The sequence below is a fragment of the Triticum urartu genome, chromosome 7A, assembly GCF_056163025.1.
Source record: "Triticum urartu cultivar PI428250 chromosome 7A, HENAU_Tu73, whole genome shotgun sequence".
NCBI classification, from domain to species: domain Eukaryota; kingdom Viridiplantae; phylum Streptophyta; class Magnoliopsida; order Poales; family Poaceae; genus Triticum; species Triticum urartu.
In genome coordinates this window covers 38,744,856-38,764,821 of record NC_141879.1, presented here as the reverse complement: position 1 = coordinate 38,764,821, position 19,966 = coordinate 38,744,856, and the positions used below count along the sequence as shown (strand labels likewise).

At 43.2% G+C, this 19,966-nt stretch overlaps 1 protein-coding gene across 1 annotated transcript; it reads left to right on the top strand.

Moving 5' to 3' along the window:
- The first annotated feature begins 10,911 nt into the window (after nt 1-10,911).
- Nucleotides 10,912-13,698, top strand: LOC147957440 (uncharacterized). Its single transcript, XM_087531702.1, has 2 exons — nt 10,912-10,945; nt 12,905-13,698. Exons 1-2 carry the CDS (start codon nt 10,912-10,914, stop codon nt 13,696-13,698), a joined length of 828 nt encoding a protein of 275 aa, XP_087387828.1.
- The last annotated feature ends 6,268 nt before the right edge of the window (nt 13,699-19,966 follow it).

The following is a 19,966-nucleotide window of genomic DNA, read 5'->3' as shown; positions in this document are numbered from 1 at the left end:
AGTGATTAAAATAGAACTGTAATTTTTGCATGCATAAAATATTAGATGGATATTACACACTAAGTAAGTATGTATATGTGCACACAGACTAGCATCCATGCACTCACGTTATGGCATTAGCATGGAAAGTAATACAAATTAGTAGGTAGTACAGGCTAGCTAGTAATGAGAAGATGGCCAAATACTAGAAGATGTGCATGCATGTAATGATGAGAATGCACACGTATGTACTATGCTTACAAGCTAAGTAAAATCCTATGCATGAGAGGGCCAACGTGGCCTGGTACTAGATGAAGCTAGGTTGTGCTGGCAGCACCCTTAGATATTTAGGACCAAGAAATTTCTACGTGGAGGTTTTGTATATATAGTGGTCAGGTTTGTTTGGCTTTTGCACAAGCAAAAGGGGCAGCAGTTCGAAGGGTCAAGGGGCAAGGGTCAAAGGCCATTGCGGCTTGATCTTTTACCAGGTTCTCCATGTAGACCAATGCATGCTTGCCACGTAATAGGTAGAGTCCAGATGATCGTGTGCTTCAAGAACAGCTCGGCTGAGTTCACTCTGGGCTCACCATCCATAAATAGCTGCTGCTACTTGTTTTGCACATCCTCATCACCAAGAGTGAGAGCATGAGAGAAATAGAGCATACCAGCGGAGAGAGAGCAAAGAGAAGAGAGATGAAGAATACAAGTATGCACGCGTCCATGTTTGAAGATATATAGATCGTGTACATGCTGCTGGAGGGAAGAACAGAGCCATACGTCAGAAGAATATTAGTATATGCGCGTTCGTCAGATTCTATACAAAGATGATGGAGTATTGGAGTTTCATCTTCTGGCAGAATATTATTCTAAAGGAGAAATCATATTATCCGAGGCAAGTGGTTACTTTGCTAACTCCTTGAATCCTATCTTATTGTTGTCTCCTGTGATCATCGTTCTGATTATGTTGCTAGACCTTGAATCTTATTTATCCTCTGTTGATTCCTGTTTTATTTGAGGACATGTTGTCCTTGATAATCCATTTGTTGAAGGACATGTTGTCCTTGATGATCCATTTGCTGATGGAAAGTCTGATACGAGAGGAACTCATGTAAAGGCATGGGTTTATTGTCTTGACTGATATTTCAATGATCTTATATAGCTGATCCAGCCCCATGTCATATTCTGTCCATCTATATTGGTGTCACGACGGCAAACGTATTGTACCGGTCACAGTTCAGGTATGGGACTGTCTGAGTTCTCCACTAAGGACGGACCTTGTTCGGGAACGTGTCGGTGATGGATCCATAGGAGCGATCGACATCAGTAGGTCCAGGTGTTCGAGTCTTAGTGGGTACAAGAGCTCTGCTCTACTAGCGCCTGTGTGGTTCTAGTTGAGACTGTCGACGTCGGAGTACCCCTCCTAAGAGCGTAAAAGTGTGAAATTTCACCATTGTGACTCCCGGGTTGGGAAGCTTGCGGTCATGTGTGACGCCAATAATTTCTTGGTCCATTTTCATTATATCCGGTTATGTTGTTCTTTTACCTATTTCTAATTAAATTGGCTCCAGCAATTTGTCACGTTATTTATTCTCCTTTAGATATAGTCAACCCGTTGTTACTGTATCAATATCCTTAAATTCTACTCTTGTTGAATAGTGAAGTATCTGCTTGTTGAGTATGACTTGTCGTACTCATCCTTACTTTTTCTATTTTTAGATACAGACGATGTAACTCAAGCCTGTTCAAAAGATGTAGTCATCCCAGACTAGGCTGGACCAGTGGGTGGGAAGGCGACTAGAAAATAATTTATTTGAGCCATTTTGTAAATGCAAAGGAACTTGTAAAGTAAATATATGAGCTTTTGTGATCCACTGTTGGTTTATGCCTGCTTAATCACGCCTTGCGTGACTATAGGCCCCTGGTCTATAGGCGCGCGGCGGCTGTCTCGCCTAGGCCCGGTCTCGGGGCGTGACAGAAATATATCTGACTCATTTTCTAAAAATACATTTCACAGCTATGGATAAACAAACCCACCAGAAGACTATGTATATACATGTAGATGTTAGAAAGGTTCTATTCCCTCCGTTTGGAATTAGTTGGTGCTCGAATGGATATATCTAATAACAGATACCTGTGAATGTCCAAATAGCAAATGCACACTTCATTAACACTGACTTTCATGGGATTGAGATCCAACTTTTTGGAGCAGTACAAGAATAGAGACACAAAAGGCTATGTACACGAGTAGATGAATATAATCCCATTGATATAGTATATCGAATGGGCGAGCCGTCCCTCCGTCGCCACCAGATTGCGAGCTGCCCTTCCCCTCCCCTCTCCTTCGTCGCCCCCCACCCCCACCCCCCGCGAGTGGGCAACAGAGGGGCCCCAAACCCAGCCGCTGGTCCTCCCTTCCCCCATCGCCGCCGGTGGTCGATGTCGAGCAAAACTCGTGCGTCTGGCGGCGCCAGAGGTAGTGCCTCCCCTCTCGGGTCCTTGGGTGGCGCCGGACGCCCCATCTCATGGGTGTGATCCTGATCTGGATCGTGGTGGCGCCGATCTGGACCAAGGCGCCTTGTTGGACAATGATGGCGTGCGGCCGACTGACGTCCAATCGGTGGCCTTGGCGGCAGGGATGGTGTGGACCATCTCGATCAGGGTTGGAGGGCCCTGGATCAGGGGCGGTGGACCCTGGGATGCCCTCCATGTCCGGTGACGCTGGGCGGGTGGGCTATCGGGGATCGGATCGGGTGGCCGGCGATTGACCGGCGGGTTGATGTCGCGGCTTGCGGCCCGGCGGCCAAAGACGCCGAGTTGCTCCTTCCTCCAACCCATGTTGCGTGCACTCCATCTTAATTATCGGACATGGCCATGCTGCTAGCTAGTTATCGGGTTGGGACGGAGCGTGAAGGAAATATGCCCTAGAGGCAATAATAAAGTTATTATTTATTTTCTTATATCATGATAAATGCTTATTATTCATGCTAGAATTGTATTAACCGGAAACTTAGTACATGTGTGAATACATAGACAAACAGAATGTCACTAGTATGCCTCACTAGTATGCCTCTACTTGACTAGCTCGTTGAATCAAAGATGGTTAAGTTTCCTAGCCATAGACATGAGTTGTATTTGATTAATGGGGTCACATCATTAGAGAATGATATGATTGACTTGACCCATTCCGTTATCTTAGCACGATGATCATTTAGTTTGTTGCTACTGCTTTCTTCATGACTTATACATGTTCCTCTGACTATGGGATTATGCAACTCCCGAATACCGTAGGAACACTTTGTGTGCTACCAAACGTCACAACGTAACTGGGTGATTATAAAGGTTGTCTACAGGTGTCTCCGATGGTACTTGTTGAGTTGACATAGATCGAGATTAGAATTTGTCACTCCGATTGTCGGAGAGGTATCTCTGGGCCCTCTCGGTAATGCACATCACTATAAGCCTTGCAAGCAATGTGACTAATGAGTTAGTTGCGGGATGATGCATTACGGAACGAGTAAATATACTCTGTTCGGTAACGAGATTGAACTAGGTATTGAGATACCGACGATCGAATCTCGGGCAAGTAACATGACAATGGGAACAACGTATGCTGTTATGCGGTTTGACCGATAAAGATCTTCGTAGAATATGTAGGAGCCAATATGAGCATCCAGGTTCCGCTATTGGTTATTGACTGGAGATGTGTCTCGGTCATGTCTACATAGTTCTCGAACCCGTAGGGTCCGCACGCTTAACATTCGGTGACGATCGGTATTACAAGTTTATGTGTTTTGATGTACCGAAGGTAGTTCGGAGTCCTGGATTTGATCACGGACATAACGAGGAGTCTCAAAATGGTCGAGACATAAAGATTGATATATTGGAAGCCTATATTTGGACATTAGCTAGAATGGGTCCGAGTGGTTTGGGCATTTTTCTGGAGTACCGGGAGGTTACCGGAACCCCCCGGGGAGTATATGGGCCTTATTGGGCCTTAGTGGAATAGAGCAGAGGGAAGGGAAAAGAGGGAGGCGCGCCCCCAAGCCCAATCCGGATTGGGAAGGGGGGCAGCCCCCCTTTCCTTCCTCCCTCTCTCCTCCTTCCTTCCTCTCCTACTCCTACTTGGAAGGGCTCCTACTTCTACTAGGAAAGGGGGGGGGGATCCTACTCCCGGAGGGAGTAGGACTCTCCCAGGGCGCGCCATATTGAGGGCCGAACCTCCCCCTCCTCCACTCCTTTATATATGGGGGAGGGGGGCACCCCATGGACACATAAGTTGATCATTGATCTTTTAGCCGTGTGTGGTGCCCCCCTCCACCATAATTCACCTTGGTTATATCGTAGCGGTGCTTAGGCGAAGCGCTATTCCGGTAGCATCATCATCACCGTCATCACGCCGTCGCGCTGACGAAACTCTCCCTCGAAGCTCTACTGGATCGTGAGTTCGCGGGACGTCACCAAGCTGAACGTATGCAGATCGCGGAGGTGTCGTACCTTCGGTGCTAGATCGGTCGATCGTGATGACGTACGACTACATCAATTGCGTTGTCATAACGCTTCCGCTTACGGTCTACGAGGGTACGTAAACAACACTCTCCCCTCTCGGTGCTATGCATCACCATGATCTTGCGTGTGCGTAGGAAATTTTTGAAATTACTGCGTTCCCCAACAGTGGCATCCGAGCCAGGTCTATGCGTAGATGTTATATGCACGAGTAGAACACAAAGGAGTTGTGGGCGTGGGTATATACATATTGCTTGCCGTAACTAGTTGATTCTAGATTCGGAGGTATTGTTGGATGAAGCGGCTCAGACCGACATTACGCGTACACTTACACGAGACTGGTTCTACCGACGTGCTTCGCACACAGGTGGCTAGTGGGTGTCTGTTTTCCAACTTTAGTTGAATCGGATTCAATGAACATGGTTCCTTCTGAAGATCAAAAAGCAATCACTATACCGCGTTGTGGTTTTTTGATGCGTAGGTAAGAACGATTCTTGCTCAGCTCGTAGCAGCCACGTAAAACTTGTAACAACAAAGTAGATGACATCTAACTTGTTTTTGTAGGGCATGTTGTGATGTGATATGGTCAAGACATGATGAGATATCAATTGTTTTATGAGATGATCATGTTTTATTAAAGTTATCGGCAACTGGCAGGAGACTTATGGTTGTCTCTTTATTGCATAAGATGCAAGCGCCATATAATTGCTTTACTTTATCGCTATCGATAGCAATAGTTGCAAAAGCAATAATTGGTGAGACGACCATGTAACGACACGTTGATAGAGATCAAGATGATGGAGATCATGGTGTCATGCCGGTGACAATAGAGATCATAACGGTGTTTTGGAGATGGAGATTAAAGGCACAAGATGATGATGGCCATATCATGTCACATATTTTGATTGCATGTGATGTTTATCCTTTATGTATCTTATTTTGCTTAGTTCGGCGGTAGCATTATAAGATGATCTCTCACTAAATTTCAAGGTATAAGTGTTCTCACTAAGTATGCACCGTTGCGACAGTTCGTCGTGCCAAGACACCACGTGATGATCGGGTGTGATAAGCTCTACGTTCACATACAACCGGTGCAAGCCAGTTATGCACACGCCGAATACTCGGGTTAAACTTGACGAGCCTAGCATATGCAGATATGGCCTTGGAAAACTGGAGACCGAAAGGTCGAACGTGAATCATATAGTAGATATGATCAACATAGTGATGTTCACCATTGAAAACTACTCCATCTCACGTGATGATCGGACATGGTTTAGTTGATATGGATCACGTGATCACTTAGATGATTAGAGAGATCTCTATCTAAGTGGGAGTTCTTAAGTAATATAATTAATTGAACTTTAATTTATCATGAACTTAGTCCTGATAGTATTTGCATAACTATGTTGTAGATCAATAGCTCGCGATGTAGCTCCCCGTTTATTTTTGATATGTTCCTAGAGAAAAACTATGTTGAAAGATGATAGTAGAAATGATGCGGACTAGGTCCGTGATCTGAGGATTATCCTCATTGCTGCACATAAGAATTATGTCCTTGATGCACCGCTAGGTGACAGACCTATTGCAGGAGCAGATACAGACGTTATGAACGTTTGGTAAAGCTCGGTATGATGACTACTTGATAGTTTAGTGCACCATGCTTTACGGCTTAGAACCGGGACTTCAAAGATGTTTTGAATGCCACGGAACATATAAGATGTTCCAAGAGTTGAAACTAGTATTTCAGACTCATGCCCGTGTCAAGAGGTATGAGACCTCTAACGGTACTTTGCCTACAAGATGGAGGAGAATAGCTCAACCAATGAGCATGTGCTCAGATTGTCTGAGTACTACAATTGCTTGAATCAAGTGGGAGTTCATCTTCCAGATAAGATAGTAATTGATAAAGTTCTCTAGTCACTATCACCAAGTTACTAGAACTTAGTGATGAACTATAATATGCAAGGGATGACGAAAACAATTCTCGAGCTCTTCGTGATGCTGAAATCGACAAAGGTAGAAATCAAGAAAAGCATCAAGTGTTGATGATTGACAAGACCACTAGTTTAAAGTAAAAGGGCAAGGGAAAGAAAGGGAAATTCAAGAAGAATGGCAAGCAAGTTGCCACTCCCGTGAAGAAGCCCAAAGCTAGACCCAAGCCTGAAACTGAGTGCTTCTACTGCAAAGAAATGGTCACTGGAAGTAGAACTGCCCTAGATACTTGGCGGATAAGAAGGATGGCAAAGTGAACAAAGGTATATTTGATATACATGTTATTGATGTGTACTTTACTAGTGTTTATAGCAAACCCCTTGGTATTTGATACTAGTTCAGTTGCTAAGAGTAGTAACTCGAAATGGGAGTTGCAAAATAAACAAAGACCAGTTGAGGACGAGGTGACGATGTGTGTTGGAAATGATTCCAAGGTTGATAAGATCATCATCGCACACTCCCTTTACCTTCGGGATTAGTGTTGAACCTAAAATAAATGTTATTTGGTGTTTGCGTTGAGCATAATATGATTGGATCATGTTTATTGCAATACGGTTATTCATTTAAGTCAAAGAATAATTGTTATTCTATTTACATGAATAAAACCTTCTGTGGTCATACACCCAAGGTGAATGGTTTATTGAATCTCGATCGTAGTGATACACATATTCATAATATTGAAGCCAAAACATGCAAAGTTAATAATGATAGTGCAACCTATTTGTGGCACTACCGTTTAGGTCATCTTGATGTAAAGCGCATGAAGAAACTCCATGCTGATGGACTTTTGGAATCACTTGATTATGAATCACTTGATGCTTGCGAACCATGCCTCATGGGCAAGATGACTAAGACTCCGTTCTCTTGAACAATGGAGCGAGAAACTAACTTACTGGAAATAATACATACTGATGTATGCGATCCGATAAGTGTTGAGGCTCGCGGCGGATATCGTCATTTTCTGACCTTCACAGATGATTTGAGAAGATATGGGTATATCTACTTAATGAAACACAAGTCTGGAACATTTTAGAATTTCAAAGAATTTCAGAGTGAAGTGGAAAATCACCGTAACAAGAAAATAAAGTTTCTACGATCTGATCGCGGAGGCGAATATTTGAGTTACGAGTTTGGTCTTCATCTGAAACAATGTGGAATAGTTTCACAAATTCATGCCACCTGAAACACCACAGCATAATGGTGTGTCTGAATGTCATAACTGTACTTTATTGGATATAGTGCAATCTATGATGTCTCTTACCAATTTGCCACTATAATTTTGGGGTTATGCATTAGAGACAACCACATTCACATTAAATAGGGCACCATCTAATCCGTTGAGATGACACCTTATGAACCATGGTTTGGCTAGAAACCTAAGCTGTCATTTCTTAAAGGTTGGGTTGTCATGCTTATGTAAAAAGGTTTCAGCCTGATAAGCACAAACCTAAATCGGAAAAGTGCGTCTTCATAGGATACCCAAAAGAAACTGTTGGGTACACCTTCTATCACAGATTCGAAAGGCAATATCTTTGTTGCTAAAAGTGGATCCTTTCTAGAGAAGAAGTTTCTCTCGAAAGAAGTGAGTGGGAGGAATGTAGAACTTGATGAGGTAATTGTACCTTCTCCCGAATTGGAAAGTAGTTCATCACAGAAATCAGTTCTAGTGATCTCTACACCAATTAGTGAGGAAGCTAATGATGGTGATCATGAAAATTAAGATCAAGTTACTACCAAACCTCGTAGGACAACCAGAGTATGGTCCGCACCAGAGTGGTACGGTAATCCTGTTCTGGAAGTCATGTTACTAGACCATGACGAACCTATGGACTATGTGGAAGCGATGATGAGCTCAGATTCCGCAAAATGGCTTGAGGCCATGAAATCTGAGATGGGATCCATATATGAGAACAAAGTATGGACTTTGATTGACTTGCCCGTTGATCGGTGAGCCATTAAGAATAAATGGATTTTCAATAGGAAGACGGACACTGATAGTAGTGTTACTATCTACAAAGCTTGAATTGTCGCAAAAGGTTTTCGACAAGTTCAAGATGTTGACTACGATGAGATTTTCTCGCTCATAGCGATGCTTAAGTCTGTCCGAATCATGTTAGCAATTGCCACATTTTATGAAATCTAGCAAATGGATGTCAAAACTGCATTCCTTAATGGATTTATTAAAAAAGAGTTGTATGTGATGCAACAAGAAGGTTTAGTCAATCCTAAAGGTGCTAACAAAGTGAGCAAGCTCTAGCGATCCATCTATGGACTGGTGCAAGCATCTCGGAGTTGGAATATATACTTTGATAAAATGATCAAAGCATATGGTTTTATATAGACTTGCAGTGAAGTCTGTACTTACAAGAAAGTGAGTGGGAGCACTACAACATTTTTGATAAGTATATGTGAATGACATATTGTTGATCGAAAATAATGTAAGATTTTTCTGAAAAGCATAAAGGAGTGTTTGAAAAGAGTTTTTCAAAGAAAGACCTCGATGAAGCTGCTTACACATTGAGCATCAAGATCTATAGAGATAGATCAGGACGCTTGATAAGTTTTTTCAATGAGTACATACCTTGACAAGATTTTGAAGTAGTTCAAAATGGAACAGTCAACAAAGGAGTTCTTGCCCGTGTTGCAAGGTGTGAAGTTGAGTAAAGACTCAAAATCCGACCACAACAGAAAATAGAAAGAGAATGAAAAGTCATTCCCTATGCCTTAGTCATAGGTTCTGTAAAGTATGCTATGATGTTTACCAGTCCTATTGTATACCTTAGCATGATTCTGGCAATGGAGTACAATAGTGATCTAGGAGTAGATCACTGGACAGCGGTCAAAATTATCCTTAGAGGACTAAGGAAATATTTCTCGGTTATGGAGGTGATAAAATAGTTCGTCATAAAGGGTTACATCGATGCAAGCTTTTTACATCGATCTAGATGACTCTAAGTCTCGATCTGGATACATATTGAAAGTGGGAGCAATTAGCCAGAGTAGCTCCGTGCAGAGCATTGTAGACATAGAAATTTGTGAAATACATACGGATCTGAATGTTGCAGACCCGTAGACTAAACTTATCTCACAAGCAAAACATGACCACTCTTTGGTTATTGACCGGAGATGTGTCTCGGTCATGTCTACATAGTTCTCGAACCCGTAGGGTCCGCACGCTTAATGTTCGGTGACGATTGGTATTACAAGTTTATGTGTTTTGATGTACAGAAGGTAGTTCGGAGTCCTGGATTTGATCACGGACATGACGAGGAGTCTCGAAATGGTCGACATATAAAGATCGATATATTGGAAGCCTATATTTGGACATTGGAATGGTTCCGAGTGGTTCGGGCATTTTTTCTGGAGTACCGGGAGGTTACCGAAACCCCCCGGAAAGTATATGGGCCTTATTGGGCCTTAGTGGAATAAAGGATAGGGAAGGGAAAAGAGGGAGGCGCGCTCCCCCAAGCCCAATCCGAATTGGGTAGGGGGGCGGCCCCCCTTTCCTTCCTCCCTCTCTCCTTCCTTCCTCTCCTACTCCTACTTGGAAGGGCTCCTACTTCTACTAGGAAAGGGGGAAATCCTACTCCCGGAGGGAGTAGGACTCCCCCAGGGCGCGCCATAGAGAGGGCCGGCCCTACCCCTCCACTCCTTTATATACGGGGGAGGGGGGCACCACATGAACACACAAGTTGATCATTGATCTTTTAGCCGTGTGCGGTGCCCCCCCTCCACCATAATCCACCTCGTTTATATTGAAGCGGTGCTTAGGCGAAGCTCTACTGGATCGTGAGTTCGCGGGACGTCACCGAGCTGAACGTGTGCAGATCGCGGAGGTGTCGTACCTTCGATGCTAGATCGGTCGATCGTGAAGACGTACGACTACATCAACCGCGTTGTCATAACGCTTCCGCTTACGGTCTACGAGGGTATGTAGACAACACTCTCCCCTCTCATTGCTATGCATCACCATGATCTTGCGTGTGCGTAGAATTTTTTTGAAATTACTGCGTTCCCCAACAGAGCGGGAGGTGGGTATGCGGATTGAGATAATTCTCAGGTCGGCTCCTGCCGGCCACGGCAGCGACGACACCTGAGGGTGCCGTTTTTCTTCATGGAGACGTCGCTCGGGTCCGCCCCACCTTTTCCCGCCTCACGTTCTCTTGGGTGAAAACCCTAGGGTGGCGACGACGCTCTTGGCGTTGTGTTCTTCTTGAAGGCATCGTTGTGAGAGCTATGTGGCGGTGGGCCCCGCTTGGGTACGTCGGCAGTTGCAGATGGCGTGCCCCTGTTCCTCTAAGTGGCAGTTGTTCCAGGGGAAACCCTAGGTCTGGGTCACTTTGGTGCCGTTCTCCCTCCTTGGGCATCGTCTTAGAGCAGTGGTTCACTGGAGAGGCCAACCGGTGGAGCGGTGTTACATCAACCGCATTGAAGACGATGGGTCTCGGCGACGTGGAGCAGTGGACTCTCAGTGTGTGGACGCGGTTTGATCGACGGGCGCAGGCTGGTGGCGTTGTCTGGTGTCGTCGACGACAGATATGTGTCTGGCGCTGTCCGGTTTGATCGACGGACATTGTTTTCAGACAAATGCTTGTTCTAGCAAAGTAGCATGTCTGCATCTTGTGATGTGGCAAACTGAGACTTCGGGGAACAAACACATTGTATGAGTTTTCGAACAATCAATTCAGCAAATGTTTTCTCTGTTAGGTTGACTGTTAGTCCGTTGCTCATAATCTTTGATTGGAGAAATGAGAAAGTTTTAGGCTTATTAACTGAACTTTGTACTTTGGTTCACATAGGCAAACCTGTAACAGAGTGTTATTGAGTGAATGAGATGTATCTCAATTTTGTTTTCACTTTTTTTACATGGAAAGGCTCATTTTAAATATCTAATAGAAACTTCGGCCGAATGATTAAGAGTCGGGTGACAGTGTACCGGTCCTACCATAGGTGTCGACTGGGCACGTCGACCAGACTAGTTGGCAGTCAAGTGGCTGGTTGACTAGTCGCTGACTAATTTCGATAAGTTGATCCCCTTGGCACGAGCGACTCAAAATCCTAGTCCCTGCCCGCGGAGCCTCCAGATCAAGTATTCAAGTCGCCTCCTGGGTGTTGCAAACCTAGCCTTGCCAGGCCAATGCCGCAGTGACTGGGAGCCACAGCACCGGCCGTTTTTGCCACCCTCCTGAGTGATATTCTCATCTGCCCTCCTGTCTCCCTTGCTATGTATTCATCCTCTCTTCTCCTTGCTGAACTCCTGATTTGTTCCTTCCAATCGTCAGTCGTGCTGAATTATTTGTTCGATTTATGCTTTCCTCTCTTCCTTCCATATAGTACCAGCAGCATATCATAGGCAGAGTTGCTGCCAGCTGGAGCTGTTAGAAGTATGGTTCCACCATCCTGAAATCCTAAGAGCAAGCCAACTTATCCAAGGAACCAAGTATCAGTATATACGCATATCAGTTGACATGTTGAAATTGGCTCTACACATGAAGTATTGTGTTAACTATGCTGTACAATAAATAATCTTGCTGGATCCATATTTCCTTGGACTTGCAAGTACCTTTCTCAAAGGTTCTCAATACTATATATCAGTTGAAGCACCTATTGGATTTCTGCTAAAACTCCTGATACTCACAAAACAACATTTTTTGTTGACTTACATTGATTAATGGTACCACTTTATTGCAGTGATTTCTGTTCTGTTTTCAGCACCCACTGTTACTGAGATATTGTCTCCTATAGCTTCGAAAACATGTTTCATTCAATGAGAGCAATCTGTCTGGTACAGATAATATTTAGATGCAAGGACAAAAGAATGATTGAACATGCCAATTTAAGTGTAACATCTTGTCTTCAAAACAGTAAACTACACAAAAGCGAGGGAAAAGGTGGGAAGGTTATTGGTCGTCCATTTTGCAGGACCAACATTTTGCATGTTACATTGGTTCTTTACCAAAATGCACCTTAGCTAATTGTTCTGGATCCTTGTATTGTCAAAATGTGAGCGTACTAGCATAGAAGAAGTTGAAATAAAAAAACCATGCTGAGAATGTTGTATGATTATTCCAGCTCAGAGCAGATTATCGCAAAGTTTGTCTGGCTTGCTTAACCTTTGATCTCAGATCTGTTATAGTGCTATGTATGTACGTATGTATCATTTTTTTTAATGTGCCTTCAGTTTGTAGTAATGCTGATAAAAACTTTTGTGTCTGAGGAATATTTGGAATTATGTGTTTAGCTCACAACAGCACATTAAGACTCCTTTCATTTAGCAAGTTTGCAAAAAGGTCCTTCAGAATATATTTAACTCACAACACTAACACCAACTCTGTAAAAAACATCACCAATCTGTAGTGTGTTTATCTCCTTTGTCCATATCAATAGGCCTTATATGGACCTCTGAAGAAAGATTATTCAAATATTGCAGGTGTGAATCAATCTTACAGACAGGCTTCAACTGCACACCAAAACCTAATACGGGGTAGTGGAAAGGGTACCGTGAATGGCCCGTTATCATCAAGGAAGCCTGTTATCACCAGAATAATGTTGAAAGGAGACAACATGAACGTGCCAACAGTAGCTAATGAAAAAGAGATTGAACATTCTTTAACAGCAGCCTCACAACTAGAATCATCCAGGTTGAAAACATCTAGTCTTGAAAAAGATAAACAAGGTAATGGGCCAAAATCTAATCTTCCTGAAGATTCTAAAATGGAGAAAGGAGCAGCTTTTTCAAAGGTGGATCATGCTCAGTTAGCGGCTGGACATGAAGACATCCCACTGAAAATTGAAGAAGAAAGCGCACATGATAAATGTATGAATGGAATTGAGCCCGGTGCTTCTAAAAGCACAACAACATGTGAACCCGATGTCACTTCGCAAGCAGAATTTCTACTTGGCTCAAGCTTTGTTACTCCTCAGAAGAACAAACTGGCAGAAGTGACTGCGCCAACAGGTTCAGCAGAACCATTGAAGACTACAAGTACACTGAACAGCAAAGCGCTGAATTGTGGTCCAGTTGCTGGCAAGGCCCCTGGAACCTATAGCAAGTCAGCTTCGAATACCAAATCTGCACCAGGTGATTCTTGTACTCAGGCAGCCGGCAGTTCAAGGAAGCGGACAAGAAAAGGGTGGACTACGGTGAAGCAGATTGCTGAGAAGGATGAGCTCGAGAGAAGAGAGAAGATGGATAACCTTGTAATCCCATTCTTCATGCAGTAAAACATCGGCTGGGAGAACAGATACAATTTTTAGTGATGTACTTCTGCACCAATCATGTCATAACTCGTAAGCAGTATGAGAGAAATATAAGGTTACCAAGAAATTTCAAAATTAAACCTAATGCAGGTATGCTAGCAGTCAAGGGAGAATGAAAGCAAAGGATTGGATGTCCATCAATGTGGGTTCGCTTGGCTGGAGCTGCCAAGTTGTGAAAGGTGAAGTGAAATACTCTGCTTAGTCCTTGGCTGAAGGGTTAATAATCCAGAGATCCATTCATGCAGTTATTTTCTGCATCGCAATCAGGTCCAGGATGTTGTTGTGCTCCAGGTGCTATGCAATCTATACGCTGGCTAACATTTTCCTTTCGCTCTTTTAGATTAACTACACTGATTAACATTTCTTGACCTGTGAAGTGGCTATGTTCTTCAGTATGACTCACATCTTCAGAAAGTAAACTGAAACTTCATCTGTACTAGTGCACCAGTGTAGCAATAACATCTGTGAAGTATTTTGATGACTATATGAGCTGATTCTGATAAGAGTCATAAGACAAGGGCACTTGCACAACTACATCGTTTTCCCCTTCTTTTTGTACCACAGCGGCACAGTTTCTTCAGAGTTTGTTCTCTGCATGCATTTCCGTTGCTAATGAAGCATTCCATTGTTTGTCAGATACCATCGATCACTCTATGGATTGATTTACATACATTGCAGTCCACCACTCTCTGGATTTGGTATCACCTTCAGACTGGTACGTTTGGCGCTTCTTTGACTGCTCTGGCACTAACCTATATAGCATTCATGTTGAGTTCTTGGGGCATCTCCTGCTCGAATCCTGTAACTGCAGTAGTACTACCCAATGTTTCAAACTTACTCCCTTGAAGGCTCCAATCACGTCATCTCTCTCCTACCATGCGCACCTCTATCTAAGTTGCAGTGAAGAGACGGTTCCTTTTTACCAATCCTACTTGTTGATGATTTTACCGGGGCAAGGAAGTTGGCACTTTAGCCGGTGGTTTCTTGCCTGGAAACCTTTTGGTACACGATTTACAGCTTCAGGATGACATCTGCAGATGTGGCAGATTAGTGAATCATGTGAGCGGGAGCGACCACGCGTTCCTGCGCCGGAGCGCTGTTCAGTGCTCGACACAGAGATCAGGAGCGCGGAGCCTCCTGTATCCCTCTCCCATTTCCACAGTGCCTGAGCAATGTCGGAACGCCCTGGGATAAAGAGCTTGCCGACTGTTAGGAAGGAAATCTTGTCTGTGGTTATGGACAAACATAGATAGTCCAGTTTTGAAAATCACCAACCAGTACAGTAGCAGCAACATCGATCATAAATCACCCATGGCAAGTATGAAGTAAATAAAATAAAGTCTTCAAAACGCACCAATATGGATTCTACATTTAAAGGTCCCGTAGAAATAAAGCTGATAATATAGATGTGTCATGAATCAATTACACGGCTTAACTAAGACAATTTGAAGTTTTGAGTTTGTAAAGAAAATTGTCCGTTCTGCGCATGCAAAGTTAAAGGGAGTTCTATGCTTCGCCCATGTGTAGCTCGGCTCCAGCGGTTAGAGCTCGTTAAGATAACGAGTCGGTCGGCTCGGCTTGTTAAAATAACGAGCGCGGATTCAATTGGCTCGACTCGTTTAGCTTGTCATAAACGTGAAGAACAAAGTATATGTATTATATATAAAATAATCTAGAAAAATATGGCAACTTATTATTTCTAACGAATCATAAGAATTAACAATTTTACACCAAAAGGCAATATGGTGCAGAAGTGACTTTATGGTGGACGGCGGCCTCGGAGGACTTTATCCTGTCCGTTTCACAAGATCTCGTGATTCTCACATGTCAGTTCGTTGTCCCCCGATTTGTTTTCTAGGAATATAGGTTCTAGGGTTCATAGGCGTATATGGCCGGAACAACTGCTAGGTTGTTTCAACCAACTGTGCGAAGGGGACGCTTAAAAAAAAACTGTGCGAAGGGTGTGAGAGAAGGAGCAGCGCAGGCGTTCGAAAATTGACTTACCTGACGATGACGATGCTCTCCGTAGGTTGATGGGTGGTGGTCCAGATCTATAATCTATAATACATAAATAGATCATCCCCACTAAGCTAATTCTCTTGACATGCAGACTGTCCACATCAGCGGCCCCACTACCTCATCACCCATACTGATGCCATCCTTTTCTTTTATACAAAAGATTTTCCTCCGCGACGCAATGTTTCCTGTCTTCACGGCAGCACTCTTTTTTCCCTGAGAATAATTGATGGGAACGCCTCTTGATTTACGACTCCCTCATCGCCTTCTTTAATCTCCATAAAATCTCACTATCTCTTCTCCTTCCACATGGAGGATAAGCAACGCACACACGGCTCCCCCGCGAGGCCCCTCGGCTCATCTTCCTTGGGCTTCATCCCCTATGAATACATCAGCCTCCTCCTCAGTATCATATCGATCGCGGTTATGTTCTTCGAACCGTGCGTATATGCCTCCAGTAGCAGCGGAGACTTCCACAGCCTCCTCCTCCATTGCGGCACCCTCACTTCCTCTCTAGAAGTCGTCGTCACCATCTCCCTAAGCCATCGACACCGGCACCAACAGTAGCAGTATCTCCAGGTCCACCTCGCCGTTGAGCAGCGGGGCTTCCTCACCTACCCGCTCACCAGCATCGGGGGCCCTGCTCACCCTCACGCTCCACCGCAAGCCTACTGCCACTAGGATGACCTACTACTACAACTACTTACGGCCTGGCGCTGACAGTAGGCTGCCGACAGGGCCGGTGAGGGGTCAACAACACCAGGAAGAGCCATCAGCAGAAACAGAGTGTAACTCATACGACTCCGCGGACTACGAGTCGTCGGCCGGCATCATCGTCTTACAGAAGCCGCACATGTGGCCGTTCTACAACAGTCTCACCACAATTTCACGACCACAAGTTCAACATCACATGAAGTTGGACCAGGAGCTAAGCATGGTGGAGGACGAGTTCCTGGCCATGTTTGATCTGATATGTGGAAACTATTGGGGTAAGAGAAGACCACAGATTTCCTTGAGTTTTATTCCCATCAAGCCTTCACCATGCCTCATATGAAGAAGCCTGTCCGGAGGCTCCGCCACCATGGGTGTCTACTCTATGATGCCTACAACATGTAGATGTCATTTGGAAATCCTCTCTGCTGTATACTGTTTTTCTTCTCGGCCTTAAACCATGGGTTGATGCCGACAACATGTGTAGGCCAGTCAATTCCTCTCTGGATACATTTTCTCCACTCCGCCTTAATTTGTTGCACAGTATGATGAGTCGATCGATGCCCTAAACTCCTTTTGTGTTTTTAGAACTGGTTGTATGGACAGGTGCATCCCCCTTTGTTCATGCGCTGGCGATAGTGGTAAGCAATTTTTGGATTCAGTTAAATATTTTTTCCCCACAAGAGACGGATAGATAATCCGATATATACTTGGACACAGTTAAATTTGTTTCAGGAAAGGGATCACTACTATTAATGATTGTTTATCTCATCTCCATCGCAGTTGCTTTCAATTCTTTTTTGTCTGATATATACTTACATTGCATGTAGGTTCTTTGACTGCTAAGTTGATGCTTCAACTAAGCATGCCTCTTCGGCACACACAATAGATATTTGCCTATATTAGAATGCATCCCCGGCTACAGAGACTTTAGAAACTGTTCAACTATGCAACTTTTCGTTTCTTTTCATTGAATATATTGTACTTTCAACCCCATTTTATGTGTGTACATTAATTTTCAGCGCGCGACTCTCAAATTGCTTTAACTTTTTCCGTTGCCTATTTTTTCTGCGAGAAATTATCTCAACCATAATGTCGTAACTGTATTTTGCATGCGAACCGTCAATCTGCTATTGTCAAATTTGAGTTATGACATTTAATTGATGAAAGTTTAACTTCAACATGGAAAGTAATTGCTAAAGCTTTTTCACGCAATGCCTCGCCTGGTGTCATGCCTTTTTTTTTCTTCATTCTATCATTGCCTTCGTTTTTTGTTATATATACATCTCCAGAAGATAGAGAAAATTTCCCACAGCAACGCGCGGTAAAGACACACTGCCACTGTAGCCTGCACAGTGCGCATCTGCCGGTGACACTGCGTTAATCTTGCAGAGGTAATACTACATGTTTAGCAGATTAGTTCGGGCATCACTAATCAAATCTGTTGAGTTAGTTCATTTGGCCGGATAAAACAGATGCGTAAAATCTAAAAACAACTAGAATACTCTAAAATACCAGTAAACTATTAATTATAGTTTATGGGCTTCATAATGTAAGAGATTTTTTAACTTTGATTCTTCATATCTCCCTCGAGCCAAGAGATTTGCATGAAGTATTCCCTCCGTTTCATAATGTAGTGCATATAAGTTTTTCAAAAAAGTCAAACTTTACCAAATTTGATCAGAAAACTATTTATATCTACAATATAAAATATATAAAATATGAAACTATATCTTATGATGAATCTAATAATATACGTTTGGCATTTTATATCAAAGTAGTGAGATTTGACTTTTCAAAAAACCTATATGCACTATTATGAAACGAAGAGAGTATATGACAAAATGTACTCCTAAGTAATCATGAACAAATATTGTTGTTGATAGCCAAAAAAATGCAATATTTGGCAATCAAATTCGCAGTCTTTAATTTTTGGGAGGATAAGCTCTGACAAAAAATTGGAACATATGGCGCCGAACTAACAGAGCAAATTTGAGTTTCATTACGATGGGTAGGAACACGTGGATAAAAGTAAAGAATACCCATAAGAGTTTTTTATGCAGGCTAGCATGATTTGTTGACGTTAAATCTATGGATTATATTGCTAGTATATAAAATAATCCAATTGTTGGCCAATTAATAAATTGGTCTAAGCAACGTTAGCCTTTTAAACATGTTTAATAAATTGATCTAACCAAGCATGCGGTTGATAACATAATCTCTGTGCAGCACACCGGCTCCTTTTCTAAAAATATGCAGCACACTGGCTCCACGGCCTTAAAAGCCTGTTTATATTAATATTCTATGCGCTAACCTGTGAGGGGTGGTCATCGGCCCACATGCATGTCTGACTTTGAAACATGTCTGACTAGTCCGCGTGCAGAGTGCTGCTGGAGTGTACTCTGGAACATCGCCCAAGAGTCGTTCTGGCGCTGTCCAACAGGCTAGCGCAAGCGTGTACCAGGGGACGGCCCGCGTAAATACCGGGACGAATCTGGTCAGTGTGGAAAACGAACGGCGAGGCATTTTCGCATATGGTGCACTCTATAAATAACAACAGCCAACAACAACAACATTGATCCCTAGGTCATGTCCCATCTAATTAATGAGGTTAACAAGTACTCCCACTGCAAACAAATATAAGACGTTTTAGATCACTAACTTGTTAGCTTGGTTTGTGAAATACATTTAGTTAATAAGCTCAGATTAAAACTCAACTCAACTGGTTGGCCAATGAGTCTGACTAAGTCAAGTCAAGTAATGAACTACCATCTTTACTCTTTCAGTTTGACTAATTCACATCTAGATGTTTTCTAAGGATGTCACATCTAAACTCTCACAAATACACATCAATAAGGAAAAAAAAAGGGAAAACTGAGATCAAAAAATAGACTACAAACATAGTGAAGATCAGGTTAGATGTGATATAGTTATGTCACATCTAGATGTGTCCTAAACAGACCCATACTTTTTTAGCTTGTACTCCCTCTGTTCGGAATTAACTGTCCAAACGCGACAGCTAATTCTGGACGGAGGTTGTATAAATTTTGATTTTTAATTTCAGTCCTACCCCTCTATCCCATGGAGCGAGAGCATGCGAGATTCCAGTCCATATGTGTGATATAGGATTTAGGAACCACTTCTCGGATCAACCAATATTCTAGAGCCCTCGCAAGAAAAAAATATTCTAGGGATAAAATATTTCCGTGCACATTATAAACAGGTGTTTCAAGACAAAAACGATATCCTTTCTGGTGAAGACTTTGTTGAACGTGTAGAAAAAAAGTCTGCCAATTAATTGTAGCCCAAGTCATGACCTTGTCTGGTCTGTCGTAATATGTGGGTTCTCTTATCAAAAGAGTCTATCTATCTACCAGCCCCATCGAATTAGTAGCCATATAAGCTACTAGACACGAGCTGCATGCTGATTTAATTTGCCGCACACCATATATACCATCTGCAAAGCCGTACGTAGTCGATCGTCCCCATCCGTTGGCCTGCCGCC